The sequence below is a fragment of the Mustela lutreola genome, chromosome 12, assembly GCF_030435805.1.
Source record: "Mustela lutreola isolate mMusLut2 chromosome 12, mMusLut2.pri, whole genome shotgun sequence".
Classification (NCBI taxonomy): domain Eukaryota; kingdom Metazoa; phylum Chordata; class Mammalia; order Carnivora; family Mustelidae; genus Mustela; species Mustela lutreola.
The window spans coordinates 976,464-1,002,194 of record NC_081301.1 but is presented as its reverse complement, the minus strand read 5'-3'; the positions used below and the strand labels follow the sequence as shown (position 1 = coordinate 1,002,194).

Sequence of the window (25,731 nt, the reverse complement as noted above, 5' to 3'; positions counted from 1 at the left end):
GCCCTGCTCTTCCCCCCCATTTTTTAAAAGATTTATTTATTTTAGAGAAAGAGCGTGCACGGGAGAGTGCAGAGGAGGGAGAGAGAATCTCAAGCTCCGCACCCAGCTCAGAGTCTAACTTGGGGCTTGGTCTCACGTATGACCTGAGCCAAAATCATGAGTGAGGCACTCAACCGATGGCGTCACCGGGCACCCCTGTTCTTGCCCTGTTCGATGCAGGAGCTGACCGGGTACCCCATGGAGCTGGACAAGCTGCAGAATCTGGTGGACGACTACTGCTCAGAGCTTTCAGACATGACAGTCATGTCCCAGGACGCTATGATGATTACAGATGAGGTCAAGGTGAGCTCAAGCCCCAGGGCTAGGGGTCCCACAGGGCTCCCTCGAAGACCCATCCGGCCCAGGGTCTGCAGGAACACCCCAGACCCACACAGCCTGCCATCAATGGCTACCCCATGAGCCTGCTCTGCTCACACATGATGGCCCTGGACACAGAGGGTCCCACCAGGCATGGGAGCCTGAAGGGAGACACAGGAGGGAGCTCATCTGGCCCAGGCAGGGGCCATCCCGCCGCCCAGTCTGCCTGCCAGTCAGGTATGCTTCATCCTCACGAGGGGACAGCGCACCAAGCCATCTAGCCATCCATGAAGAAATGTCACTACACCATTGGCCTGCACTGCAGAGAGAGGAGTGGGTGACGTGGGGCCATCCTGGTGCACTTACCTGCTCAGGGAGGTGATTCTTTTTATTTATTTTTTTTTAAGATTTTATTTATTTATTTGACAGACAGAGATCACAAGCAGGCAGAGAGACAGGCAGAGAGAGGCAGGGAGGCAGGCTCTCCGCTGAGCAGGGAGCCCGATGCGGGGCTCGATCCCAGGACCCTGGAATCATGATCTGAGCCGAAGGCAGTGGTTTTAACCCACTGAGCCACTCAGGGGCCCCCAGGGAGGCGATCCTTGAGTGGGGCTCTGGAGGTCGGAGATTCCCAAGCCCGGAGGATGAAGGACAACAAAGTCCTGGGGCCTCACCAGGCCAAGGGAGGAGCAAGTGGCCGGAGCAGAGAAGATGCAGAGGAACGGAGTCTGGGAGCGCAGGGAGGCGGACGTGGCGGGCGCTTAGCTCCTGGCCCCCCCGCCCAACCTGGAGCTCTGGGAGGAGACACGGGGCCATGGGATCAGGTCTGCACTTCAAAACCAGGCGTGCTCCGGCTGCAGAGACCGAAAAGAACCACAGTCCGGATGCTGGTCGCCTGGGATGGGCAAGTTGTAGCGCTTGGTTCCTAAAGTCAACCGGGCTCAGAAGTCTCTCATGGTCACCCAAAAGAGTCTGGTGCTGAGTGAGATGTGGCTGGGGAGTGGAAGAGCCCCATCCAGGACGCACAGACAGGGGCGGGTGGATGATGGGTTTAGCCACCAAAACAGGACACGTGGGAGGAGACGGGGTTGGGGGACTATAGCAGGTTCCTTCGTAGACACGTGGACTCACTCCCCGTTGAGTGAGTTCTCAGTGGAGCCCGGCAAGGCAGCGGGGAGCGCAGGCACCAAGAGAACTGGGAGCCCCGGGAGAGAGCCCTGAGAGGAGGGTGGGCGGCAGGAAGGCTGCTGAACGCTAGCAGCAGGAGCACCTTAGGAGGACGGGGGCAGCCGAGAGCCTCCAGTGCTATTCCCAGATCTGAGAGCGGGGACTGAAACTGAATGCTGGACTTCCGCCACGGGGGTCCTGGCGAGACGTGACCACGCCCCACCTCCCGTGTCCCCAGATGAACATGCGGCAAGGGGAGGCGACTTTCATCCAGGAACGCAGGGCTCGCGAGAACCGGCTCAATCAGCAGAAAAAGCTGATCGACAAGATCCACACGAAGGAGACCAACGAGAAGTACCGCCGGGTGAGTCCCCGCAGGGCCCGCAGCAGGAGAAGCACTGGGCGCCGCTCCCCAGCAGAGGGCGCTGCTCACCACCTCCTCCTCCTCCTCCTCCCCCCCTTCCCACCAGGGCCGGCGGGACCTGGACTTCCCCTCCAATCTGATGGGTACAGAGACCGTGAAAGGTGAGCGCTCCGCTCTCTGCCGCCCCCAGCCAGGGTCCCAAGAGGCCAGCAAGGGCTCAGGCCACCCAGTCAGGTCTCTGTAAGGCCAGGTGCACCTGCAGCGGCCAGGGAGAGGGAGACTCCTGCCTCTCCTGGCTCTACCTGCAGGGGCTGAGTGCCAACAGCCACAGCCCGCAGCCTTGGGCTCGCTGCCGAGGTGGCCAGGCCCCCAGCTTCTCCGCTGTTCCATGGTACCCCAGGGCTCCATCCCCCAGCGATTCCCCAGAAGAGACAAGTCCGGCCCCCTGGACCCTTGGGCTGCCTTTGAGAAGCACCGCAAAGCCCCCATACCAGGCTGTTTCTGGATGGAGTCGCCCTGGGGCACCCTGGAAGGGCCAGCTGGGGCGGGGGGGGAGCGGGACAAAAGTGCAGGCAGGTCTGATGGGTACTGCCCAGCTCTCTGGCATGCACAGACGTGATTGATGGCCTCGAGCCGAGTTCCCACGCTCTTCCTGAATGCTGGCCACCTTCCCCTCGGCTCTGACCAGTAAGAAAAAGAGAGACCTCCGAGGCAGACATCAAGTACCAGACAGATGTGACCGCTTTGGTGGAGAAAGTGAAGACGGCGGTGCAGTGCTCCCACCTCTGGGTACTGCTCCCTGGCTCTCCTGAGGGAGGGTGGGAGGCAAGGAGCCCCTGCCCCTGCCCAAGGCCGGGCAGAGCCTCCTGAAGGAAGGGACGCAGAGCCGCAGCCCCCACAGCTGAGTGGAGAGCGTGCCGGCGTCTCCGAGTCACATGCCAAGGGCCGCTCCGAGCCTGCTGGGATTCGAGGATCCAAGTGCCAAGACCCCCACCTACAATTCCATCCCTTCCCAAACCCCTAGGACCACACGAGAGGCCACCTCTGCCTGGCCCTTCCGTTTAACCTGATGTGGGTTTATCATCAGTAAGCCTTAGTTCCCGTCCTCAGCCCTGACGTGAGCGTGTCCACCCTCGGACAAGTGGCTCTGAGCGCAGCAGTCTTTGAGAGGCGGCCTCCTCGTCTCTGCTGTGGCCGTCGGCCCTCTCGGCTTGTGGTGGGGGTCCCATGCGCTGACCCGCAGAGAGCACTGGGCCCAGTGCCTGGCCACAGTCACTGTCATCCCAACCATGGGGAGGCGCCCAGAAGAAACCAGTCCCGGTCTTAGGGGGCTTGTGCCCACCGGGCCCACACCCGCTTGCCCCGTTGGCCCCACCAGGACATCGCTGGCCGGTTCCTGGCTCAGAGGAACACCGAGGAGAACCTGGAGCTGCAGACGGAGGACTGTGAGGGGCGGCGGGCGAAGCTGGAGGCTCTGATGAAGAAGCTGGAAGTGGAACAGGCGGTCCTGAAGTTCCGCGAGACGCCCGCCTCCGCCAGGTAGCCCGCCAGGCCCTGGGGCACCGGATGGGGCCCTCGAGAACAGCCTGTGTGTGTGGGCCCGGCTCGGAGCCAAGAGCGTCCACTGCCAACGAGCCAGCGGGGCCTGGCAGGTGGACTGGGGGACCCCAGCTGAGGGGCGCCGCACGCCCACATCCGAACTCCGGAGTCCCTGAATTTAGCACATCACCCGGCTCGGGGCGCCTTGGCCCGGAATCTGTGCCACCATCCTCCTCAACAGCTTCAAGTCCGTGGAGAAGAAAATGAAGGACATGCTGAGAGAAGAGGAAGACAGACTGCGGCTAGCCTACGCCAGCACGACCAAGAGCCAGAAACTGCTGCTGACCATCCAGACAGGCATCGACAACCTCTTCATCCGGCTGATTGGCATTGCCCTGCCCACAGCCCAGGTGCCAGCTGTGGGGGTGTGGGGGGGAGCTGTCTGCAGAGGCCCTGGGAGAAGCCAGAGGAGAGACGGGACCCTCCTCCCGGCCCACAGAAAGAAGTGGCGCTCTCCGACAGCCTCGACATGTTCGGCAAGCTGGCGTACTGCGAAGCAAAGCTGCTGCACCTGGCCAACAGAGTGCAGACGCTGTCCATCACCGAGGAGGTAGCTGGAGGCAGCTGGAGGCTGGGCATGCCCACCGGCCCCCCGTTCCCCTGGAGCTGACAGTTGCCTGTGCCCTGCAGGTAGACACAAAGGTGAGGGATACCCTAGAGACCTCGACTCTGAAGGAGAAGCACAACACCAGGGTCAGCTTTGAGGACCTGGAGGACGATATGATAGGTACAGCCTCGGGGCTACCCAGCCACGGGGAGGAAGGGAGGAACCAGTGGCAGATGGCTCCCTCTGACCGGGATAGCCTGGAGGCACAGGGCCCCCTGGGGGAGGGGTGCAGTGCCACAAGGACTGGGAGGGTGTATCCCCCGCACCCACGGGATTAGAATTTAGGGAAGTGACTTAGTGAGGACACAGAGAGGCTGATGCCATTGAAAGGAGAATTTGTAGCATCTCCTGACATGTGGGAGCATCACTGCCTTCGGGGAGTCCAGGGAGGAGTGAGGGAACGGCCTAGGCCAGAGCCTTTCTTGGAGTTTCTGCAGGAAAGAGCGGGTGAAGGCCAGGGCAGACAGCTTCCCAGGGGCTGAGTGAGTGATGCTGGCGGCCTGTCGGAGGGTGCTGGCGGCCTTGGCGTGCAGGGGCTGTCCCCAGTTGCCTGGTGCCCGACCCTGTGTTGATTTAGCGGGAGAATATTGGCTTGGTGTGCGAGTTTGATGAGGAAGGGGGTTGGGAGGGGCGCCTGGGGGGTGCTCAGTGGGTTAAGCCTCTGCCTTCGGCGCAGGTCAGGGTCTCGGGGTCCTGGCTCTCTGCGGGGCGGGGAGCCTGCTTCACCCTGCCCCTGCCTGCCCATCCACCTGCTTGTGATCGCTCTCTGTGTCAGATAAAGACTTTAAAAAAAGAAAAGGGGGCCGGGCCGGGGGAGTGGGCTCTGAATCGGTCTGTTTGCAAGCGGCCGGCCTTCGGCCTCGGCAAGAATGGGCCCTCCGAGTGGCAGCCTCTGTCCCCAAGCCCGTAAGGCCCCTAATGCCAGCGCACCAGGCAGAGCGGAATTAAGAGAAAGTGGCCAGAACGTGGCCCCGGGAGGCAGGCGGGCGCCCTCCTCCTCGCGCTCCGTTCCAGAAACCTTCCAGTTCGCGGACGTGGACCACAGCTACGTGCCCTCGCGCGCCGAGATCAAGCGGCAGGCCCAGCGGCTGCTGGAGGGCCGGCTCAGGGCGGCCAAGAAGAGGAGGAAGTAGCCCCCGCCCCACCCCGCCGGCTCTTCGGACTCAAATAAACATTTTTCCAGGACGGCTGGGGACACCGGGGACAGTGTGGGCGCGAACCCGGCGGCCGCGGACGTGGGGGTCGCGCTGGGAAGCGGGCGGAAAAGTGGGGCATTGGGGGTGGGTCCGGCTGAGGGGTGAGTCGGGGTGGGCCCCGCGAGGACGCGGACGGGCGTGAGGCCCACCCCGAAAGCAGGGGGACAGCTCCGAGGACCGGCCGGCCGACGTGGCCGCCCGCCGCCGCCGCCGCCGCCCGCGCCCTCTCGCGCATGCGCGCGCCCAACGCCGCCGCCCGGCCGGGGCGCTCGCCGCGCCCCTCGGCGCCAAGAGCGCCTCACTCGCGTGTCGCTGCGCATGCGCGCGCCCTCTTGTCCCTCGCGGCGCCCCGTAGCCGCGCGCCTCGTCGAGCCAGCGCCAAGATGGCGGTTCTGACAGGCGGAGGGTGGCCGCGCCGGGGGTCGCTGGGGCCGGAGCGGAGCCGCCGCGGCTGAGCCCCTGAGCCGCCCTCGAGGCAGGCGCCCGGCCGCCGGGACCCAGGACATGGTGCGATCCGCGCCAGGCCGCCGCCGCCGCCGCCGCCGCTGAGCTCGCGGGCCGCGCCGGGCTCGAACGGGGAAGCGGGAAGATGTTTTCCGCGCTCAAGAAGCTGGTGGGGTCGGAGCAGGCTCCGGGCCGCGACAAGAACATCCCCGCCGGGCTGCAGTCCATGAACCAGGCGCTGCAGAGGCGCTTCGCCAAAGGCGTGCAGTACAACAGTGAGTGCGGGCCGGCGCGCGGGCTTCCCGCCCGGGGACGTGGGAAGTGGGCTCCGAGGGCCCGGGCGGAGGACGGCGCTGCCCGCGGGGTCCGCAGGCCCGGCCTCGGCGACTGGGACTTGGCGGAGCCCAGGTCGCGTCCCCGGGGCCTCGCGGTCTGCGGGGGCTGTGGCAGGTCCTGCTCGTCTGTGCTGCGGCTCTGCTGCGCCCTTACCTGTGGCGGGTACTCTAGGGGCCTTCACTTGGGGTCGGGAGTTGACGCCGGGCCGGAGACGAGGTCCGGGAGGACCCCAGGGGTGGAGGGCGGGCGCCTCGGACCGCGGGGTCCCTCCCGAGGAGCGGAGCGCGGGGAGCAATCCGTGCGCTCCGTTTGCACGGTGCAGTGCGTCCAGGCGGTTCCCGGTGCGCTCGGCGCGGCCCTGATGGGCCCGGATAACCTCGCCTAACGGCGGTTCTTACAGAACGTGGGGAGAGCTCTGTGGTCTGTGACGCTTGAGGGGGTGGGGGGCTCCGCGTCGGAGAACCACGTGACAGCCTGCCCAGGAGCCCCGAGATCCAGCGGCCCGGGCGGTGTGAGCCTTGGGGTTTTTCCTCGTAGGCTTCCTGTTCGGTTTGCAGGGAATGTCGTCTGCGCCACATATGCCTGCCCCACCCCCTCCCCCGCCTTCGGAGCATTTGGGGGGGATATATTTGGAAAAGGCTCCAGAAGGCAGAAGGACTCTCTACTGTAGGAGACTTTTCTTCCCTGACGGAGGGAGCAGTTATTTTCAGCTGCCCCCAGAGCCCAAGACGTTTCCAGGCCTGTGATCAATTATGCAGACTGGGTAGCTCCCGGACGCACCGTTCTCTTGACCTCTTTTAAGTGTTTCCTTCTCGCTGTCCTTTCCTAGCGTTATTTAAACGCTTTTTATGTTGTTCTCGGCGTTGCTGCAAGATTTTGGACGCCTCCCTGCCCCTCCCTTTGCTACTTTAAGGGGAGCTTTTGGTCCCTGCGGTGGCCTATTTAGTCAGTAATGCACAACAGGAAGAAACCAATTAGGAGGGTCTCTGTGTGGGTTTAGAAGAGAGGTGGTTGTCGGGCGTATGTGCCCCACCGTTTTGCATGTGTTTCTTCACATTCAGAGAAGAGAATGGCAAGTCAGAATACTCACGTGTCCAAACCCGGAGGATCTACATTTGGAGTCCCTCATTCACTTTTATTACTTAACGGTATTGTTTTCAACTTGGTCCTAGTCTTGTGGAATCAGAGCTGGAAACTGAATTTTTCACCTTCTGGAAAGCACTCGGAGAGGCACATCGCCTAGCCTTGGGTGGTCAAAGACGGGTGGGGGTGCGCGGTAGACTTATCCCGGAGAAGTAAGCCCAGTCTCCGGGAGCTGGGAGGACAGGCTGTGATTCCCTAGGACTCCCGGAAAGGGGGTGAGATGGAGAGAAGTTACATTAGAGGGAGGTTGTCTCTGTAGTTGGACGATATGCAGCTTTGAAACTTTCTGATAGACTTTGTTTATTTTCCAAAATAGCTTACTTAGGAGAAACAAACCAGCAATCTGAGGACTACAGATGCAGGATTTTTGTAGGAAAGAGCTGCTGACGTCCAAGTGTAGATCCCTTGTTCTCTTGGGGCAGACAAGTCGTCTCCTTTTAAATGGCTCTGACACAGAAGTGCTCAGGTCACATGCGGGAGCCCAGCATACACATCAAATTTAGAATCAAAATCTGAGTGGAGCCCTGGACCATAGTTACAGTTTGAAAGTTACTTGCATTCAAAGTGGAAGAGTGTTGCCTAACCGGGTCTATCCTTTCTACCACCACTGGACACAATTTCTTCACCCTGTTTGGTGAAGAAGCCTTAACTGGGGCAACTTCCCAAGTGAGGAAGTACCATCCCTAATGGAGCTGGTCAGGAGTGCCCTTGCTCAGGCCAGCTTTCCTCACTCACAGAGAAAGCCTCCAGACACTGGGACAGCAGAGTCCTGGCCAGGTGGCTCTCAGCACTAGAATTTAAAAATAGACTTAAGCACTCCTTCACTAAGAAACCTTTTGAAAGGTTGATATCAGGATAAGAGCACTTTTCCAGGGTAGGAAGGAAATAGCTTTAAGATTATCAAGATTCTGTGAACAGACAAGTCATGTTTGAAAAAGAACCAAAGAGAACCTCTAGGCATGAAAACTACGGTCGTGAAAATCAAAGTCAGCAAACAGGTGCGGCAGCGTCATAACCAGTCTAAGGAGAGAGTTGGTGCTGGAAGAGAGATGTGCAAGCCCAGAAATGAAGCAGATTCCAGCACACCCAGCGGGGCTTTCAGACAGAATAGCACGAATGGGGAAGAAGCGGTATTGGAGGGAATGAAGACTGGGGATTTTCCAGAATTCATGAAATACGTGAAGCTCCCAAGAAGTCCATGTCCAGAGTTTTCAAAAACATGCATAGCTAGACACATCATCAGGCATTTTCGGAACATCAGGACGCCTGGGTTGCTCAGTTGGTTGAGCGTCTGACTTGTGATCTTGGTTCAGGTCGTGAGATCGAGCCGCATGCGGGGCCCTGTGCTCAGTGGGGAGGCTGCTTGAGATTCTCTCTCTCATCCTCCCTCTGCACTGCCCCTGCCATGAAGGAACAAACAAACAGTGTTCAGAGAGCCCGGCATCACCCTAGCTGAGACAGCGTGGAAGCAAGGGTGCTCGGCTTGCTTCCTGCACATGGTAAACTCCGGTGCCGGACAGAGGAGGAAAACGCAAGAAGCGGGGTAGCCATCCAGTCCTGCCCGTGCGCACAGACCTAATAACCTAGTGAGAGGTCAGGAAATGAGCACAGGAAAAGCATCAGAATATTAATAACAAACCATTGCACTGAGACCAAGTCAGACTCCCCAAGAACGCCAGGGTTAGGAGAGATGATAGTTTGTGCTTTACTGTGGATTAAAGGAGACGCAGCATTATAGCCTCAATGGGTCCAAGAAACAGACCTGATAAAATTCAACTCCCATTCATGATTTACAGAAAATGAGAAGAGGTTAGGATTTTATTTTTATTTATTTATTTTTTAAAGATTTTATTTCTTAATTTGGCAGAGACACAGCAAGAGAGGGAACACAAGCAGGGAGATTGGGAGAGGGAGAAGCAGGCTTCCCGCCAAGCAGGGAGCCCGACACGGGGCTCCATCCCAGGACCCTGGGATCAAGACCTGAGCCGAAGGCAGACGCTTAACAACTGAACCACTAGGCGCCCCTAAGGTTTTATTTTTAAGTAATCTCCACACCTAACAAGGGGCTCGAACCCACGACTCTGAAATCAAGAGTCACCTGCTCCACTGACAGAGCCAGGTTCTTAGTGTTGCAGACGACAGCCAGAGCCCTTGTGATGAATGTGGCTTCAACCCAGACCTTAAAGGGGCCCCGGAGATAAAGTTCCAAGAAACAACGAGCTGCCGGTAGAAGATCAGGAAACGCCCAGCAAACATCAGACCTTGGCCTCTGAGGACTTGAGGTTTCACAGAACGTCAAGTCAGTACACCATCCGAAACACTGTGACAGCTTCGAGCTGTGGCAGATGGTGGCCGCCCTTAGGGCCGGGACCTCCGAGGGTGTGTATAAACAGATGAGCGTGTGTCCGCCGGAGGCTCACGTCCTGTGGACGCTGCTTCGGTGGAAGGAGTCAGTATGCATGATATGTCCCAGAGATCAAAGAGGGCTGAAAATAAAAGCAGGAATTGGTACAAAAGGGCCAGGCAGATTTGAAAAGGAAACTGCTCCGGAAAGCGAAGAAAAGGTAAGAAACTGTGGCCGTGAAATGAGAACACGGCACTGTAGCAGGCGGAGCGCGGAGAGCACGAGGTGCGGCTCCGGCCGCTCCCAGCAAGGTCTGGGGGCTGGTGCTTGTCCTGCCCTCAGCCTGGCCAGGGTTGTCTTGGGGGCAGGAGCCTGCCGCCCCCACCCCCCCCGGGGGTCAGCTGCACGTGGTCTGTCCCCCTCATCCTCACTAAGGCCCCGGCGTCAGGGGACTCCCCGAGACCGGCATGCTTGCCGCAGGGGGTTCAGGCTCCCGCCAGGGACCCAGGACCTCCCCACAGCTGCGCTCACAGCACAGACATGTCACGTCCTGACCTGTCTCCCAGGTTCTCCTAGGTGTCTGGCTTCTGGCTGGAATCGAGTCTCGATTGCCCAGACCTTGAGGGCAGAGGCCGGGTGTGTTCTGTGTGCGGACATGACGGAAGAGGGGCAGCCCCGAGGTCTGACTGGCCGCGGCCCGAGTGCGCGCCCCGAACACGGAAGCTGGGACTCAGGGAGCCGGGCTGCACTGAGGTGGTTGGCGCCGCCGGTCTCACGGGGAGAGTACTGAGTCTTCAGGAACAGAGGGGCTTTGGGGCACTCGGGGGTGCGAGGAGGGAAAAGCCAGATGGCCTGGGGGCGAGACAGGGCTTCAGGGCAGCTCCACAGTGTCCTCGCCCAGCCCCAGGGCATGAAGCGCCATCCCCCGTCCACAGGGCTGCGCCAGGCGATCCAGGAACCTGGCAGCCCGTCCCTCGGGCTGCCCATCTGCACGTCTTCTCAAGCCAGAACCTTCCCCGGGGGCCCACCCCATCACCATGGTCATCAGTGTTGCTCCCATCCTCGCCCCTGGCCCCGCCCACCGGCTCTCCATGGCATTCCTGACTGCTGTTCGTCTTTCTAGAACAAACCGGACCATGGCACTCTTCTAGTAAATGCCATGCCATCTCGGAGCTGGCAAGAGGACCGCACCCCTGCACGGTGCTGCGGGACTGGGCCCCCACCTGCCCGGCGTCCACGCACTCAGGCGTGGTCACCACCGGGTGTGTGCACCCAGCTCCCAGGCCACCGCATAAATGTGTGCAGCAAGTAAAACCGGATTCTCCTTTGTGTCCTAACCCCGCCTGTGTGGCCTTGAAAATGGTGGCGCTCTGCGGAACTGTGCTAAAAATACCAGGGCTGTGCGAAAGTAGGTTAGAAGCGAGCTACGGAAATCTAGGGAGCCACCAAAGGAGAAGGTCGGCCGCCCCCAGCCCCTCCAGCAGCCTGACCCTGGCCCCGGGAGTCAGGAGTTCACAGGACATCCGGCTCCAGGGGAGACGACTTTCCTGCAGGTGCAAAGTCTGAGTGGGCTGTGGCTCCGTCACCCCACAGCCTGGGGGAGATGCTTCGGGGCCCCCCTCTGCAGAGCAGAGAGGGAGAGCCGAGGCCCGGGCTGGGGGCCGCGACCCCTTGGGTGTCTCCCAGCCGCTCAGCCCTAGTGCCCTGCACTTCCCTGCTCGCAGGCCACGTTCTGTGCAAAAGCGAGCGTGTGCGGCGTGCGGCTCCCTTGCCGGAGTTCGAGTTCTCTGCGGGTCTGATTTGCTTCCCTACTCTGTCCTGTTCTCAGTGAAGATCGTGATCCGCGGGGACAGGAACACGGGCAAGACCGCGCTGTGGCACCGGCTTCAGGGCAAGAACTTTGTGGAGGAGTACATCCCCACGCAGGAGATCCAGGTCACCAGCATTCACTGGAGCTACAAAAGTGAGGGCCGGCTGCGGGCGGTTGGTGGGGGGCGGGCGAGAGGCGGGGTTGGGGGGCAGGCACGGTGCCCCTCATGTGGGGTGGGGTGGGGGGTGGTTCTCATGGATCCTCCCGCGGTCTGGCTCCTTGGAGACCCTGCCCCAGTATCCCCAGCTGCGGTGTCACCTGGGACACCCTGTGGATGTGAGGGAGCCTCCTTAAACTCAGAGGCACTATGATGGGGGCACTCGCTAGAGCTTCTCCTGGGTTGCCCTCAAACCACCACCACCCCAGGGGCAGACAAGGTGGCGAGGGAGGGTCCTCCACGGCCGGAGCCGTGGCAAAGGCCCCCTCTCAATTCTAGAGACCACCAAAGGGCACAGAGTTCAGGTTTAACACGGGAGACATCTGGGGGAGTCATAGGCTGGTGCTCCCTGCTGCCACCGGCCCTGGCCCACACGTGCTCCACCAGCAGGAGGGACCCCTCAGCCCCTTCGAGCCGCAGGCTTTCCCTCTACACGATTGCCTGATGGCCAAAACGAGCCGTGTCCTGCAGCCCCACGGGCAGCGGACAGTTGCTTTGCATGTTGAGAAACCATGAAAGTAAAAGTCCTTTGAGCCATTTCAAACATCCTTTTTACTGACAAAAAGATGTAGTTGTAACAGGACACACGGGCCTGTAGAAGTTGTGACTCCCACTGAGTGATGGCCCAGCCCCATCCCAGGACAGCTGCACGGGCCAGCACCACCCCAGCTCACCAGCGGGGGGCTGGCGGAGCCTTAGGGCAGCTCCCCTGGCACCCTTCCCAGTTGGGATAGTGGCAGCGTGCTTTTGTGCCCTCAGCTTGGGGACAGGTGCATGGTGGGCCTCCACCTGCCCCTCAGAACCATGGGGATGGAGGGGTGAGCCCACTGTCCTCGTACTTGGGCCTGCCGCCAGGAGCTGTGGCACATGCCCTGGGCCCAGTGGGCTGTTCACAGGGTCTGCTCCCTGGGTCCCGGCACCTGTCCCAGTTAGAGAACCGCCCAGGAGGGTCTAAGAGTCTCCTCCCGTGCAGAGTGAGCAGAGCGCGAGAAGAGCCGGCTTCTGGGAAAGCCGGCAGTGAGCCGTCCTGACGGCCTGCGAAAGCGCCTGCCCCCCAGGCTTCGGTGGAAGCTCAGTGCCGGCAGCCGGCTGCAGAGGGCTGACCTCCTGCGGACAGAGTTGAGGCTGGGCACTGGACACGAGTCAGGCCCATGGAGGCCTGTCCCCGCACCCGGAGCCTGCTCCCCAGGCGCCCCTGCAGAGGTGGCCTCAGCTGTTGCACCCGGCTGGGGGTGAGCCCCAGAAACACCTACTGGACACGGGGAGACTGCCAGCCGCAGACAGGCCAGGGCTGTCCAGTGCAGCCTGAGGAGAAGCCTAACATAGGGCGGCACCTCATTGCCTTCCGGGGAGGGAGGCCGTGGCTGCGAAGGCCGCACGCGGCAGCCGGTGTCCTTGGCCAAGGTGCTGAGGGAGGAGCCTGAGGTCTCCTGGCGGGGGACCCACGCTGGAAGAGTGGGACCACACAGCAACACCTGGGCGGCCCCTAAGAGCCCAGGTGGGACCAGAAGGCCAAAGGTCACGTTGGACACTAATCTTCATGTCTCTCCCTATTTTAGCCACTGACGATATCGTGAAGGTTGAAGTCTGGGACGTAGTTGACAAAGGTAAATCCTGTGCGCATCATGAGTCCTTTTCCCCGATGCTTTATTCATCTGTGAGCAGAAGCCTTCCTTGCCGCCACCCCCCGAGTGTGGCCACTTTGTTGGCGCGTGTCCTGGCGTCTCCAGCACGCAGGTCTCTGCGTTCCCATCACACTGGCTGTGGACGCCGAGTTGTGCGACCAGAAGGGCCGCTCGCCAGAGCAGTGGGGCTGTCAGAGCCCTGGGCCTGGGAGCCGCGCCCTCCTGTGTCCAGGCTGGCGGGGGCCGGACGCTCAGCGAGCCGTCGGGACCACAGCCTCTGCCGTTCAGAAACACGTTCCACCCTCGGAGGCAGCACACGGCAGAGGGGCGCGGACCGGGCACAGCTGGGGGCTGCCCCCCTGCCCCCCACCGCCCAGAGCCGAGGACCAGCTTGTTGGCTTCCGAAGCCACCCCCACCCCCGGGGGCCGCGTGCCCCTCGGACTCCTGCGCTCAGGCTTCGGAGTCTCCACTCCCACAGGGAAGCCCTGGGCCTCTGGGCCCGGCCCGTGTGCGCCTGGTGGTGAGGGGCACGCGGCCTCCTTCGGCCCTTCCTACCCCCTTCACTCTCGGGCCTTGAGCCCGTGTTCCCCCCCAGGTGCGCTGTGCGGCCCCCTGTGCTGCTGAGCGTGCTCTGACCTCCGACCTCTGACGTGGGAGGCTTGCTGTCACTGCGTGTCCTCCAGTGAGAAGGACGGTGGTTGCTGGTGCAGAATGTGCCCACCCCCTGACCTCCCCGGGTTCTCGGGAGGCGGGTTTAGGTTCCCAGGACGGGTGGAGCTGCTGCCGCCGGGACGCCTTCAGCCCGTGGGGGCCTATGGGGGCCTCGTGCTCCAGACCTGGGCCCGCAGCACTCTGCGGCCTGGTTACTGCTGTGGTTTGAGGGGAAGCCTCCGTGCCCAGGGGGCCCCCCTCCTGGAGCACTGCCCGCCCCCTTCCCGGCCTCCGCTCCATCAGTTGGGGTGGGATACAGGTTTCCAGGGTGGAGTCCATACCTGGGGGACAGGGCCCCTTTCGATGAGCGTGTGCCGTCGTCACTGCTGGGAAGTGTCCTGCACTACACCGGAGATGCCGCTCGCCCCACGGGTCGTGGGTGCACCCGCCCCACGTGTGGGGACGCATGCCACGTGTGGGGATGGCAGGGGCTGGGATCGCTTGGCCTGGCAGCGCACAGTGTCCCACGGGGGCGCAGAGAGGGCCGGGGCAGGGCGGCACCGCAGTGGAATGTCCCAGGCTTGTGTGTAAGCACGCAGTGACCACCTGGTCCCCTCCGGTGAGACAGAGAAGCCCACTCCTCCCCGCTCCGGCCGCTCGCCTGCTGGACAGGGTCTGAGCGCCACACACAGCAGCAGAGGGCGTCTTTGAGAGTTGGTGGCAGCGGAGGCTGAGGTCCTGGTGGGCAGCAGGCAAGGGGGCACGAGGCGAGGCCCGGAGAGTCTTGAGAACCTGCACCCCAAAAAGAGAGAGCCCTGGGGAGTAGCCTCGCGTCGCCCGGGCAGTGGTAGCCCCGAGACGGTGGGTGGCCCTGGAGGCCCTGTGGCCCCGGAGCAGGCGTCCTCCTGGGGGCTGCTGACCTGGGACAGCCCCAGAGGGCTGAGAGGGTCAGAAACAAACGTAGTTATTGGGGGGAAGGGAGGGCTTTCTTACTTTGCCCAGGCCGTTCCTCAGACTGAGGGACCCTGGGATTCCCAGGGTGACAGACTGTCCTTCCTCCCTGCTTGGAAATACCTCGGAGCCCAGGGGCAGGGAGCACGGGTTGGGAGCCCTTTATCCTCCGGAGTTGCTAGAGCTGCCCCGGGCCTCAGCCCAGCCCAGGGAGCCCCTGTGGCCCCACAGGCAGCACCTGGGAGACTGGGCTGGGCTAGCCTGTGCCAGCGAGGGAAGGAAGTGCCCACGTTTGAATCAGGGCTGGCTCGCTGAGCACCCCGCTGAGCCCTGCTGGGCACCTTCCGGCTTAGGCCAAGCTGTTGGAACCCGTCAGGGCCTCTCTCCGGGGGTCTCGGTGGGGCTGTGGCCCCTTCCTCCACCAGCAGTGTTGCTCCAGCACCAGTTATGTGGCCGGGTCACCCCGTTAGACAGGTGTGGTGCCTGCTGGAGCCAGGAGCGGGACAGTGTTCCCCCTGGGGCTGCGGTTCCCCCGTAACTGTCGTCTGTCTTCTAACAAGGGAAGTCCAGGAGGCGAGGGGATGGCTTGAAGGTGGAGAACGACCCCCAGGAGGTGGGTAAGCTGTGTCCCCTGCCCCCGTGGGGCCCCCCGTTCCAGGAGAGGGTTGGGACTGCCCCGGGACTCTAGTTGGACCAGCTGGCCCCACTGCTCCTGGGGTGCCCTGTGTTGCCCACAGGTGTATTTTGGGGTGGCTGGGCTTGCCTGAGCTGTTAGCGGGGAAACCTGCCAGACCCCGTAATGAGTTTCACCTGAGAGGGATTTAGGTGCACGGGCCCAGTTCTGCAGCCCCAGGCACACGGGCTTGAGTGTGGCCTGAATGAGCCCTGCCGGCAGCCACCAGGCCAACACAAGTCTGAGGCAGATGGGCACCCCTTCCATTCCAGGGGAGCTTTCCCATTGTCTTCCGAGGACCCTGCTCTCTGGGTCCTCCTGCCCGTAGACCGTCTTGGGGTGGTGGGCAGCCTCCTTGCTCCCCTTTAGGGCAGGAAAGTTGGGTGACTGCCTGACCCAGGTCTGTCTGGCCCTTTCTGGGACACCGTGCTGCTGCCACCACACTGCAGCCACACCTGTCTGTGTGCTCTGGAAGGTTCTCTGCCCGCGTCTTCCCCCGGTCTGGATGGGCTTGTTGCAGTGGGGTGGTGGCTGCTCCAGCGCTCTTGTCCCTCTGAGTGCTAGAAGGCTCCTGAGGCTCACAAGGAGGCTGCTGTAGGCTGCTGGAGAAAGCCCCAGGTCAGGGGCGGAGTTGCTGCGGTCTCGAGCCTGGGCTCTTGACTGCTGCAGACCCTGCTAGGCTCAGGTTTCTGACCCCGACTCTCCATGATCTCCTTTACGTAATTTTTGCCAAAATGAAAATAGCCATCACCTTTCGGACTGTGCTTTTCAGCCTTCCCAGGGGGTAGGGCTCAGAGCTGTGGCAGCCTGCCCCGAGCACCATCTCATGCCGGTCGTGTCCCGCCCCTAGGCAGAGTCTGAGATGGCCCTGGACGCCGAGTTCCTGGATGTGTACAAGAACTGTCACGGCGTGGTCATGATGTTCGACATCACCAAGCAGTGGTAAGGGGGCGTGGCTGGAAATAGCCCTGGAGGCCCATAGTGACGTGCCACCTAGAGGGCCACCCCCACTGTCCAGCAGGTTGGAGTGACCCCAGCATCAGTGCCCGTGCCGGATAATTCCAGGCTATCCGTGGACATCGTGCACACCAGCAGCTCGGCCGCATGGAAGCCGTGCCTGGCCGTCTCCGGGCATGTCCATGAGCACAGACGGGGAGCGTGTGGAGGGCGGGCTGGGCTGGGACAGCACAGGGGCGGGGGGTGGGGTGCGGGGTGCGCACCTTCCATGGCCCCAGAGCCGTTCCTGAAAGTACCACGTAACATTTGGCAAAATCAAGTGGCCGTTTGTTTGGGGTTCCCTAAGACATCCCTGACATTTTTTTACTGAGGCGACGCAGAGCTAAGATCCCAGCAAAAGACTACAGAGCAAGCTGCAAGGGCGAATGAGGGGGTGGCCCAGTGCCAGCTCCCCCGGGGCCCTCCTCGTGGAGTCACATGCGCAGCATGACACACGTGAAGTGCCTTCTCCTAGGGCAGATGGGGACGCTCGATTCCCCAGGCCTGCCTGGCGCCAGCGCTCCCGCCTCCCAGAAGCAAGGCAGGGGAGCCGCTCCTACAGGGTGGGGAGGGGGCACTGTGGGCAGAGAGCACCAGGAGCCCCGGCCCAACGGCCGCCCAGGGCCAGCTTTCCTGCAGGCCTGTCCAGGAACAGTCGGGCCTCCCTGTGGACACTCTGGGGGCGCCGCCGGAGCAGGTGTCTTACAGAATGCCGGAGGAGGAACAGACAGCAGCCTTTGTGGAAACGGCCTATGGGGCCTTCATCCCATTGTCACTGATTTTAAATGTTTATGATTCTTGCGTGTGTAGTCCACGTTCCCCATTGCGCACGCGGTGCTGCCGTCAGACGCGCTACGTCGCTGGTGGGATCCAGCCAGGTTTTCCCCGGGATGCTCCGTGTTCCCACCTCAGTCTTCAGAGCTCTGGGGTCTTACTGCCGGCTGTATGGAATCTGCTCACGCACGGGGACCCGACAGGGCCTCCCACCAGCCATCCTGGCGCGAAGGGACGCATGCCTGGGTGCCTCCCGTTGTGGGGCGCCCGGTAGCTTGTGCAGGAGAGGCCCCGGGGTGGCGGCAGGCGGTGCGTCAGAAATGTGCAGGGCGGGGTGGGGCAATCCCGGTGGCGAGAGGGACCGTGCTTGTGCGAGAGGCAGCCAGGCGTCTCTCCTGGGTACACCAGTGTCCCTTCCACCAGGGGACTGGAGGTGGCTTTTCCTGCATGCAGTCTGCTAGAGACACTGCTAGTGGCCTTGCAGTTTCGGGCAGGCCCTCGGCATCATGGAAGCCCTGCAACCTTTGCCGACAGGCAGGAGGCTGGCACAGGGGTGCCCGCTGGGAGACACACGGGGGCTGCAGGGAGGAGCAGCAGGCGCCGGTCTGGAGAAGCGAGGGCGGACCGGGGTCCCCGCGCTCAGATGCTGGGCCAGGGGAGCTTGGAGGCCAGGGACTGTGGCCAGCAGCACACTCCATGCAGGTGGCGTCCTCTGTCTATGCTGTGGCTGAGGAGAACAGCTCCAGTGACCCCCCCAACTGATCCCCCTCGTGGGTCAGCTGGCATTCACAGGGGACAGTGCGGGCCAAAACAAGGCCTGAGCTGCTGGGCCCTGTGGGGCAGAAGAAATAGTAGAGAGACAGGGCCGGAGGGCTGACACCCCTGGCCCCTTGTTAACACTCCCAGGCGGGCGTGTGAACCAGAAACAGTCCAGCTTGCTGCCTGGGTGTGCGAGTCCGCGGTTCCTGCTGCAGCCTCCGGGGCGGAGGCACGGCACTCCCTCCCTCGCACACCATCTGGGAACCCGGGCCTGGAGAGCAAGGCTGTGACTCAGCAAAAGCGCCCCTCGGAGAGCCCCGCGGGCTGCAGCTGTGTTCCACAGGGAGGATGCAAAGACCGCTTGCCTCAGGGACCCCCGCAGGAAGGGAACTGGGATAAAACTGCAGAAGCAAGGCCTGTTCTGGAGGCTGTGGACACTCAGCCCTCGTGCCCTGGGCACCCCGGGTCCTGGGCTCAGGACATGTGACACAGTGGGGTGTGAGTCTTGAGGTTGACACTAAGGAGGTCTCTCCTTGCCTGTGCCTCCTAAGGACCTTCAACTACATCCTGCGGGAGCTTCCCAAGGTGCCGACCCACGTGCCAGTGTGTGTACTGGGGAACTATCGTGACATGGGCGAGCACCGAGTCATCCTGCCTGATGACGTGCGGGACTTTATCGACAACCTGGACAGGTGGGTGGGGCGGCCCTGCCGGGGACGCACCCCTGCCTGCCCAGCCCCAGTGGCCCCCGCAGTGAGGGTCCAGCAGGAGGACCTGGGACCAAGGACAGCAGAACCAGGTGTTGGCAGCTGGCTCCCTGGCACCCGGCAGGCCTGCGGGGGCACGGGGTACCAGGGGTTGGGCTGGTGCAGTGAGGCCCCTGCCTCTGCACAAGTCCAGGCTGGGTGTCACCTGCTGGGCCCTCAGGTGTGGGCCCTGGGGCCGCGGGGGTGCTGGCTTTAGCCTGTGGCGGGGGGAGGTTCCAGCATCAGGAGCAGCCTGGTCCAGGTGTGGCCCTTGGCGTGGAGGGACTGCGCCCCGCTGCCCACCACTAGCCACTTCCACCTCAAGCCACATGTTCCTTTTGCAAACAGGCCTCCAGGCTCCTCGTACTTCCGCTACGCCGAGTCCTCCATGAAGAACAGCTTCGGCCTAAAGTATCTGCACAAATTCTTTAATATCCCGTTTCTGCAGCTGCAGGTGAGCATCGGGTGGGGCGGGCAGCACAGGGTTCTCTGGGCCCCTCTGGTGCTGGCAGCCCCAGGATGGCCCGCTCCATCCGCACCCCTCTGCCAGGCCAGCCGGAGACCCAGGGGTCCTTCAGATGCCTCTTTCGGGCCATTTCTGACCAACAAGGCAGGAACCAGAGGCCTAGCCGTGTGGGTGACTCGGGCCGCACTGACTCCTGCTGTCACGCCCTTGTGCCCGTGGTCTTCCCCGTAGGAGCATCCTGGCTTCCTGTGGTGTGTGGCTGCTGGGGGAGCTCGCCCAGTTGCCCCCTCCGGCTGCGCAGGCGCAGAGCCCGGCGACCACGCCCACTCTGGGGAGTGATTCTAGGTGTACAGAGGCAGAGAGGTGGTGCAGGGGGCCTCTGGGCCCCTCGCTCCGCTTCCCCTGGTGGCAGTCTCGGGTTTCCCCGCGCTGCTCTCCAGACCACGGACGCAGGGTTGCCCTCCCGTGTCCCTCACAGGCCTGGCCCCACCTCACGTGGAGCGTTGGGCGGAGCCTGCTCTGGGCTGGGGGAGCGCCTCAGGGAGCCCCACCCAGGGTTTGTCCAACGTGAGACCAGGTCTTGGGCTTTCAGGGGCCAAACCACAGAAGTGGCCGCCTTTCTCATCACATCGGAACATGGGCATGCGACATCGTGGCGTTGTGTGCGTGGCCCCTCTGTGGCCCGGTCGCCGCCACTCCTCCAGCTGTGTAGGCCTGCTGGGGAGCATGGTGGTCTTCCTGCTCCGTCTTTTTCTCTCTGGAGGGCAACGGGTGCCCCGCAGACAGGGTGCTTGGTGGTGGTTTTAGCTGGAAGGCAGACTGGTGGTGGCGGCGGCCGCTGCACCCCGCTCTTGCCCTCGGGACCCTGCGTGTTGCACGCGTCCCTCTCACCGATCCCCAGAGCTCCCCGTCCACGCACAGCACGCACCCAGATCCCGAGGGAAACGCCCTGAGCTTCACGCACCCAGCAGTCAGCACCCATGTCACCAGAGGAAGCAGAGCGGTTCCTGGGTCACAGCTGTGGCTGATGCCCGTGGAAAGACATGTGCAGGGACATGGCAGAAGCCTGGTGTTTGGCCGTCAGAGCCGGACGGGCTTCTGGGAGCACCGTGTGTGGACGGCGCCGCCTCTCTGGGCATTGCTCACGGCATTGGCCCTGCCCTCGGAGCCACACTGAGCCGTGGGAGTGGCCCGCTAGCTGCTGGGTCATCCATCGAGGGCTGACCAAGTGGGGACACAGGCTGAAGGGGGTCTCTGCTTCATCCTCTAGCGAGAGACACTGCTCCGGCAGCTGGAGACGAACCAGCTGGACGTGGACGCCACGCTGGAGGAGCTGTCGGTGCAGCAGGAGACGGAGGATCAGAACTACGACATGTGCGTGCACCCCGCGGCGGCCCTCGCGTCCTCCCTGCCCGTGGGCTCTGCGGGAGGGCCAGCCTCCCTCTGGACGCCTGGAGCACAGGCCTCGCCAGCCAGCAGTGCCGAGCGCCTCCCTCCTGGGCGGACATGACAGCCTGAGTGGATCGTGTCGCTCCGAGAAACCGGAGTCGTTTCCGTCCGGGGGCGGCGGTGGGGGCAGGGAGCACAGGAAGGGGGGCAGCGTCGCTCACGGTCGGCAGGGCGCGTCCTGGTCCGCAACAGGCAGCTGCTCTCGTGTGAGGGGCCCCTCCTGGTACTCCCTGGGGCCCACTGAGCACCTTGGGGCCTTTTCAAATTGACCTGACCAGATCCCAGGGGCTCCAAGCTGATGGGCGTGCCTGAGGCCCAGCCAGGCATCTGTGCATCAGAGGTGGTCACTCTGCCAGTGCCGCTGACCCGGGACAAGTGTCAGCCCGAGGCTCTGCTGAGACTGGCTGGCCTCGTGTTTCCTGACTCGGGCTGCCATGGTTGGGAGGTCAATTTGCCCAATTATAGAGTAGGTCCTCAGAGAGCTCCTTAACCTTGGGAGAGGCTGGTGGTGCTGAAGAGTCGGGGGGTAGGGATGGAACCTTCCGGTCCTTGGTAGTGGAGGGAGGTTGGTTCCTGGCCACGCCAGTGCACTGCCAACAACAGCTGTGTAGGTGACGAGCAGGCCTCAGACCAGCCCTGCTGCCGCCCACTCCAGGGGCTCTGGTGGCCACCCCCACGGCTCCTGGGAGAGACTCTTGCTGTGTCAGGAGGGGGTGACCCTGAACTGCCCTTCAACCCTGGTGCTTCCGTTCTGTTTAGTTCCCACAGAAAGCACCTGAGTGCCACCACTGGGCACGCGGGCTCCCCCAGCATGTGTTGGTCCTAGACCTAGCCAGAGTGGTTCTGGGGGAATTTAGGCTGCGTGGCTGGTCCCAGGGTGAGCCCCACGCTGGGGGTGGGCAGCTGCCTTGCTGTAGAGCTCCTCCTGGGGTTGACTGGCTGAGCCAGAGCTCGGGAACCCAGCACTGCCCACCCAGCGTGTTGCCCCCAGGGGAGACGGTGGCCGGAGCCTGCCTTCCGCGTGCGCCCCACAGCCAACCCCGAGGCCAGAAGAAGGCAGCCCCTTGGGGGGCTTGACATGGCCGCCTCCGTGAGCTCCCTCCTGTGAGCACACGGGAGCAGCCAAAGACCTGGGCCAGGGCCGGGCTCCGCCCTCAGCCTGCCGGTCCTCTCACTCCGGCACGGAGTCCTAACTTGGAGGTGCGCAGCGTGGCTGGCTCCCTCCTTTGTCGGTCCCCAGGGAGCCTGGGTGGCGAATGGGGCCCCTGTTAGTTCTACACCTTCTGTCGGAAAGCCCGCCCCACGGACAGTGGGTCTTGTCACCGAGGCCCTCAGCATGGCAGGTCCTGTGCCTGCTGATGGATGGAGCGCCCCGGGGGTGGGTGTGGGGCCAAGCCTGCCTATTGGCACTCACCAGTCCCTTCCCTGGTGGGACCGTCTGCTTGACGCTTGGGCGTGTGGGCCGATGAGCCCGAGGGTCAGGACACGGCCACCCTCATCTCAGAGGAGGAGACTTCAGGGAAGGCGGACTGCTCACTGCCTGCTCTGTGTCCCCCTAGCTTCCTCGAGATGATGGAGGCGCGCAGCCGTGGCCACGCGTCCCCGTTGGCAGCCAATGGACAGAGCCCATCCTCAGGCTCCCAGTCTCCAGTGGTGCCTCCCAGCACCGTGTCCACAGGGAGCTCCAGCCCCAGCACGCCCCAGCCAGCCCCACAGCTGCCCCTCCACACCCCCTCAGCCTGCCCCCCACCTCCCACAGAGGCCCCACTGCCCCCTGCAGCCCCTGCCCCGCGGCGCAGCATCATCTCCAGGCTGTTTGGGACCTCACCAGCGGCTGAAGCAGCCCCTCCGCCCCCAGGTGAGCCCCAAGAGCAGCTCCTGGGAAGGGGGTTATGGGTGGCCCAAGCAGTGGAGTGCCCTGTCTCACTGGTCCCTTGAGCTTGTAAACCGCGACGGGGCCCACCTCCCTCCTCTCGGGCAGACACCCCACAGCCCAGTCCCATGGGTACCACCTGGATGGGCCCGGCGGGGGTGGGCGCTGGACACGTGGGAAGCGGCCTCTCTCCTCCCCAGAGCCAGCCCCTGCTGCAGAGGCCCCGGCCAAAGTCCAGAATGTGGAGGATTTCATTCCTGAAGAAAGCCTTGACCGAAGCTTCCTGGATGACACAGGCCCCCAGGGGGACGAGAAGAAAGTCGGAGTCAAGGTCCTGCAAGACAGTGACAGGTAAGAGCAGAGGCCAGGTGGGTCCCCAGTCTTCCCCGCACCCCCAGCCCTGGGTGAGCCGAGGGGGCGGGCCCCACCAGATCCGCAGCGAAAGGCTCCCTGAAGCCCCTGCCCAGGGGACGCTGGGAGAGAGAGGCTGGTCCGACCCCACGTGTCGGTGCCCATGACTCACTGGCAGCACCTTCTTGGGCTTAAAGCTTATGAGAGCATGGGCACTGGCAGAAGCCTGGGGGCCTCCCCGTGACGTTGGGCAGACGGGGCGGTTCAGGCTGGGCCTCCCGCCTCCACTGCGGAGCTGGTGAGGGGTGAGGATCACCAGCTCCCGGGCCTCCCCATGTGCTCCCCAACGCCCTGCGGAAGCCAGGTCAGACCTGCTCGTCCCCGCATCCCTGGGTCCCTTCAGAAACGCCCAGCAGCGGAACGGATCCCAGCCCCAGGTTCCTCCCGCAGTACGAGAAACATCCCCAGCCCATCCGCACCCACGCCCTGCACCCCACTATCAGGGGGGACAGCACCCCCTTCCCACATCAACAGCAAGCCCCACCGTGGCTTCCTGCTGTTCTTCTCCTGGGCCCCCACCTCACACCCCCTGCCCCCCTCGCTGGCCTGTCCCACTGACCAGTGGGCTCCTTTGCAGAGGGGCCCCCAAGACCTAGACCGCCCTTGCAGGAGGCCCCCATTGTGCCCCCACAATGTTGAGTGCCAAGGGTAGAGCTGCCCCTCGGTCAGTGCCCACGCTGGGTCCAGGACACCTGGTGTCTGTGGTGCCAGGGGTCTGGAGCGCAGGGTGGGCAGCAGGCTCTCTGTACCTCCCGGTGACCTCTGACCACCCTGCCCCCTGCCCCGCAGCGATGGGGAGGCCTCAGGCGGGAACCCGCTGGTGGCAGGCTTCCAGGACGATGTGGATGTTGAAGATAAGCCACCCAGCAGGCCGCTGCTGCCCACAGGCCCCGTCCCCAAGGACAACATCACTTCTTCCAGTGAGGAGGAAGCACAGGAGGTGGCAGGGCCCCCCAAGGCCGCTGCCCCGGCCCCCCAGAAGCACCCTGAGCCAGAGACCAGACGGTATGTGGATGGGATCCGACCGGGGGACGGGGGCACAGTCAGGAGCCCCCTGACCTCTTCCTTGTCCCCAAGGCCCTCCACAAAGGCCGCGAAGCTACACAGGGGTGCGGCTCCCAGGGCGGCGGAGTCCCGCCGACCGGGTGTTCCCAAGTCCCCTGCCGAGGGCCCCGCTGGAGGGCGTGAGCAGGGGAAGGATGAGCAGGCGGCTTCTTCAGAGAGTGACCCCGAGGGGCCCATCGCCGCCCAGATGCTGTCCTTCGTCATGGACGACCCTGACTTCGAGAGCGACTCGGACTCTCAGCGGAGAGCGGTGAGGAGGGGATGGGCCACCCGCTCGGCCTGGAGGCCCAGGGGACGGTCTTGGGTGGGAACCGCAGGAAGGAGAAAGTGCCCAGCGACATCTTCCTGGGGCAGGCGTCGCCGATCAGCGTGTGACACCAGGCAGGTGCTACAGCATCCTGTCCGTCACAGTGGACCCTGCTGGCTACCCTGACCCCAGGGTGGGTGTCCAGAGCTCTCAAGGTGGCCTGTCACCTGCCTGAGCGATGCAGGGGCCTTCCAACGGGTCCCACGCTGGAGGGCGCTGGGGAGGGCACTGGCTGCCCAACCTGGCTGCTCCTTCTCCAGGACGAGTTCCCAGTGCGAGAGGACCTCTCTGACGGGTCGGACGAGGATGCCGGTCCCGCCCTGCCGCCCCAGCCGCCCCTGCCGCCCCAGCCGCCTGTGTCTTCCTTCAGACTGAAGAATGACTCAGACCTCTTTGGGTTGGGACCGGTGGAAGCAGGCCGCAAGGAGCTCAGCGATGAAGGTAGTCTGAGGGCCGGGGGGTGTGGGTCACGGGGTGCGTGCCAGGACCACGCTGGAAGGACGGGCGGCAGGGGGCGCCTGGCCCAGTATCTGCACAGGTGGCATTTGGTGGCCTGGCAGCAGGGCTGCGAGCCGGACGGACTTGGAGTCCTGCCACCCCAGGGAGGAGGTTCATGGTCCGCGGGCCCGTGGAGCACTCGCGGCGCTGTGTCGCCCCAGGCAGCTGCACGGCCCCCTGTCCCCTTCCCCGCCCTCTCTCCTGAGCCCCTTGAACCCAGCCGAGGCTGACCAGCTGGGTCACATGAGACGTGTCCCAGGGGTTCCTTGTCCCCAGAGCGGAGAGGGAAGGACCCCCCGGCTCGTGCTAGGGTGAGGTGTATCTGCCTGGCATCGGGTGCGGGCGCTGGTCCCTCCAGGTCGCTGCAGCGTCGCCGCGGTGCGCCTTCCTGCCACCGTGCGCCAGTGACAAGGACGGGCCACGCTGCCCACTGGCCAGCCGGGGAGTCACAGGCCCATGCTGTGTCTTCTCTCTGCAGATAAGGAGGGCAGGCCTCCCACAAAAGAAAAGAAAAAGAAAAAGAAGAAAAGCAAAGAGGTAGGCACCCTGCCTCCCGCCTCCCACGCGCCGGCTGGGGCTGTGGGGCCCTGGAGCCCCCACGACCTGAGGTGCCCCCTTCCCAGGAGGAAGAGAAGGCCGCGAGGAAGAGGAGCAAGCGCAAGAGCAGGGACAGGGAGGAGGGCCGGCAGGAGCGGCGGCGGCGGCCCCGGGCCCCGGAGAGGACGGCCGTGGACGAGCTGGAGGCCTTCCTGGGGGGCGCAGCCTCAGGCGGCCACCTCCGCGGAGGCGGGGACTACGAGGAGCTGTAGGCCTAGCACCGCCGACCGACTGCTGGGGTGCCCCGGAGGGCGACAGGCCCACTCCACGCTGGCGGGGGGTGCTGTGGGGTTGGGGCCCACCGT

General features: G+C 63.5%; 3 protein-coding genes across 4 annotated transcripts in view; 2 read left to right on the top strand and 1 right to left on the bottom strand.

Annotated features, from left to right (window-relative positions):
• The window catches only part of CCDC183 (coiled-coil domain containing 183), a 10,976-nt gene extending 5,474 nt beyond the window's left edge, over positions 1-5,502 (top strand). Inside the window, exons 6-14 of the mRNA XM_059142532.1 lie at positions 220-342; positions 1,763-1,888; positions 1,995-2,049; positions 2,577-2,677; positions 3,267-3,427; positions 3,669-3,837; positions 3,927-4,037; positions 4,118-4,214; positions 5,109-5,502. Coding sequence (XP_058998515.1) covers positions 220-342; positions 1,763-1,888; positions 1,995-2,049; positions 2,577-2,677; positions 3,267-3,427; positions 3,669-3,837; positions 3,927-4,037; positions 4,118-4,214; positions 5,109-5,227 — 1,062 coding nt within the window. The 3' untranslated portion in view covers positions 5,228-5,502. The remainder of the gene's footprint in view (positions 1-219; positions 343-1,762; positions 1,889-1,994; positions 2,050-2,576; positions 2,678-3,266; positions 3,428-3,668; positions 3,838-3,926; positions 4,038-4,117; positions 4,215-5,108) is intronic.
• LCN15 (lipocalin 15) overlaps positions 1-6,669 on the bottom strand; it is a 23,515-nt gene extending 16,846 nt beyond the window's left edge. The window contains exon 1 of the mRNA XM_059142534.1: positions 6,224-6,669. The gene's annotated coding sequence lies outside the window, so the exon portion shown is untranslated. The remainder of the gene's footprint in view (positions 1-6,223) is intronic.
• Positions 5,652-25,731, top strand: RABL6 (RAB, member RAS oncogene family like 6). Of its 2 annotated transcripts, XM_059142522.1 has the most exons (15): positions 5,652-6,009; positions 11,386-11,520; positions 13,144-13,191; positions 15,373-15,425; positions 16,336-16,427; positions 18,566-18,706; positions 19,109-19,214; positions 20,497-20,600; positions 22,235-22,533; positions 22,749-22,899; positions 23,749-23,964; positions 24,037-24,274; positions 24,592-24,772; positions 25,308-25,366; positions 25,453-25,731. In XM_059142522.1, exons 1-15 carry the CDS (start codon positions 5,880-5,882, stop codon positions 25,636-25,638), a joined length of 2,139 nt encoding a protein of 712 aa, XP_058998505.1. In that variant the 5' UTR covers positions 5,652-5,879; the 3' UTR covers positions 25,639-25,731. The 2 variants fall into 2 exon arrangements, with proteins under 2 accessions (XP_058998505.1, XP_058998506.1); XM_059142523.1 differs by lacking the exons at positions 5,652-6,009; positions 11,386-11,520 and having other exon boundaries at positions 15,373-15,429.

What these genes read in the sequence shown, in the direction of transcription:
- RABL6 (XM_059142522.1), top strand. Translation starts at nt 5,880, where the DNA reads ATGTTTTCCGCGCTCAAGAAGCTGGTGGGGTCGGAGCAGGCTCCGGGC. An exon ending in CGGACTCTCAGCGGAGAGCG is followed by an intron (nt 24,275 to 24,591) that starts GTGAGGAGGGGA and finishes CTCCTTCTCCAG; the next exon opens with GACGAGTTCCCAGTGCGAGA. An exon ending in CAAGGAGCTCAGCGATGAAG is followed by an intron (nt 24,773 to 25,307) that starts GTAGTCTGAGGG and finishes TTCTCTCTGCAG; the next exon opens with ATAAGGAGGGCAGGCCTCCC.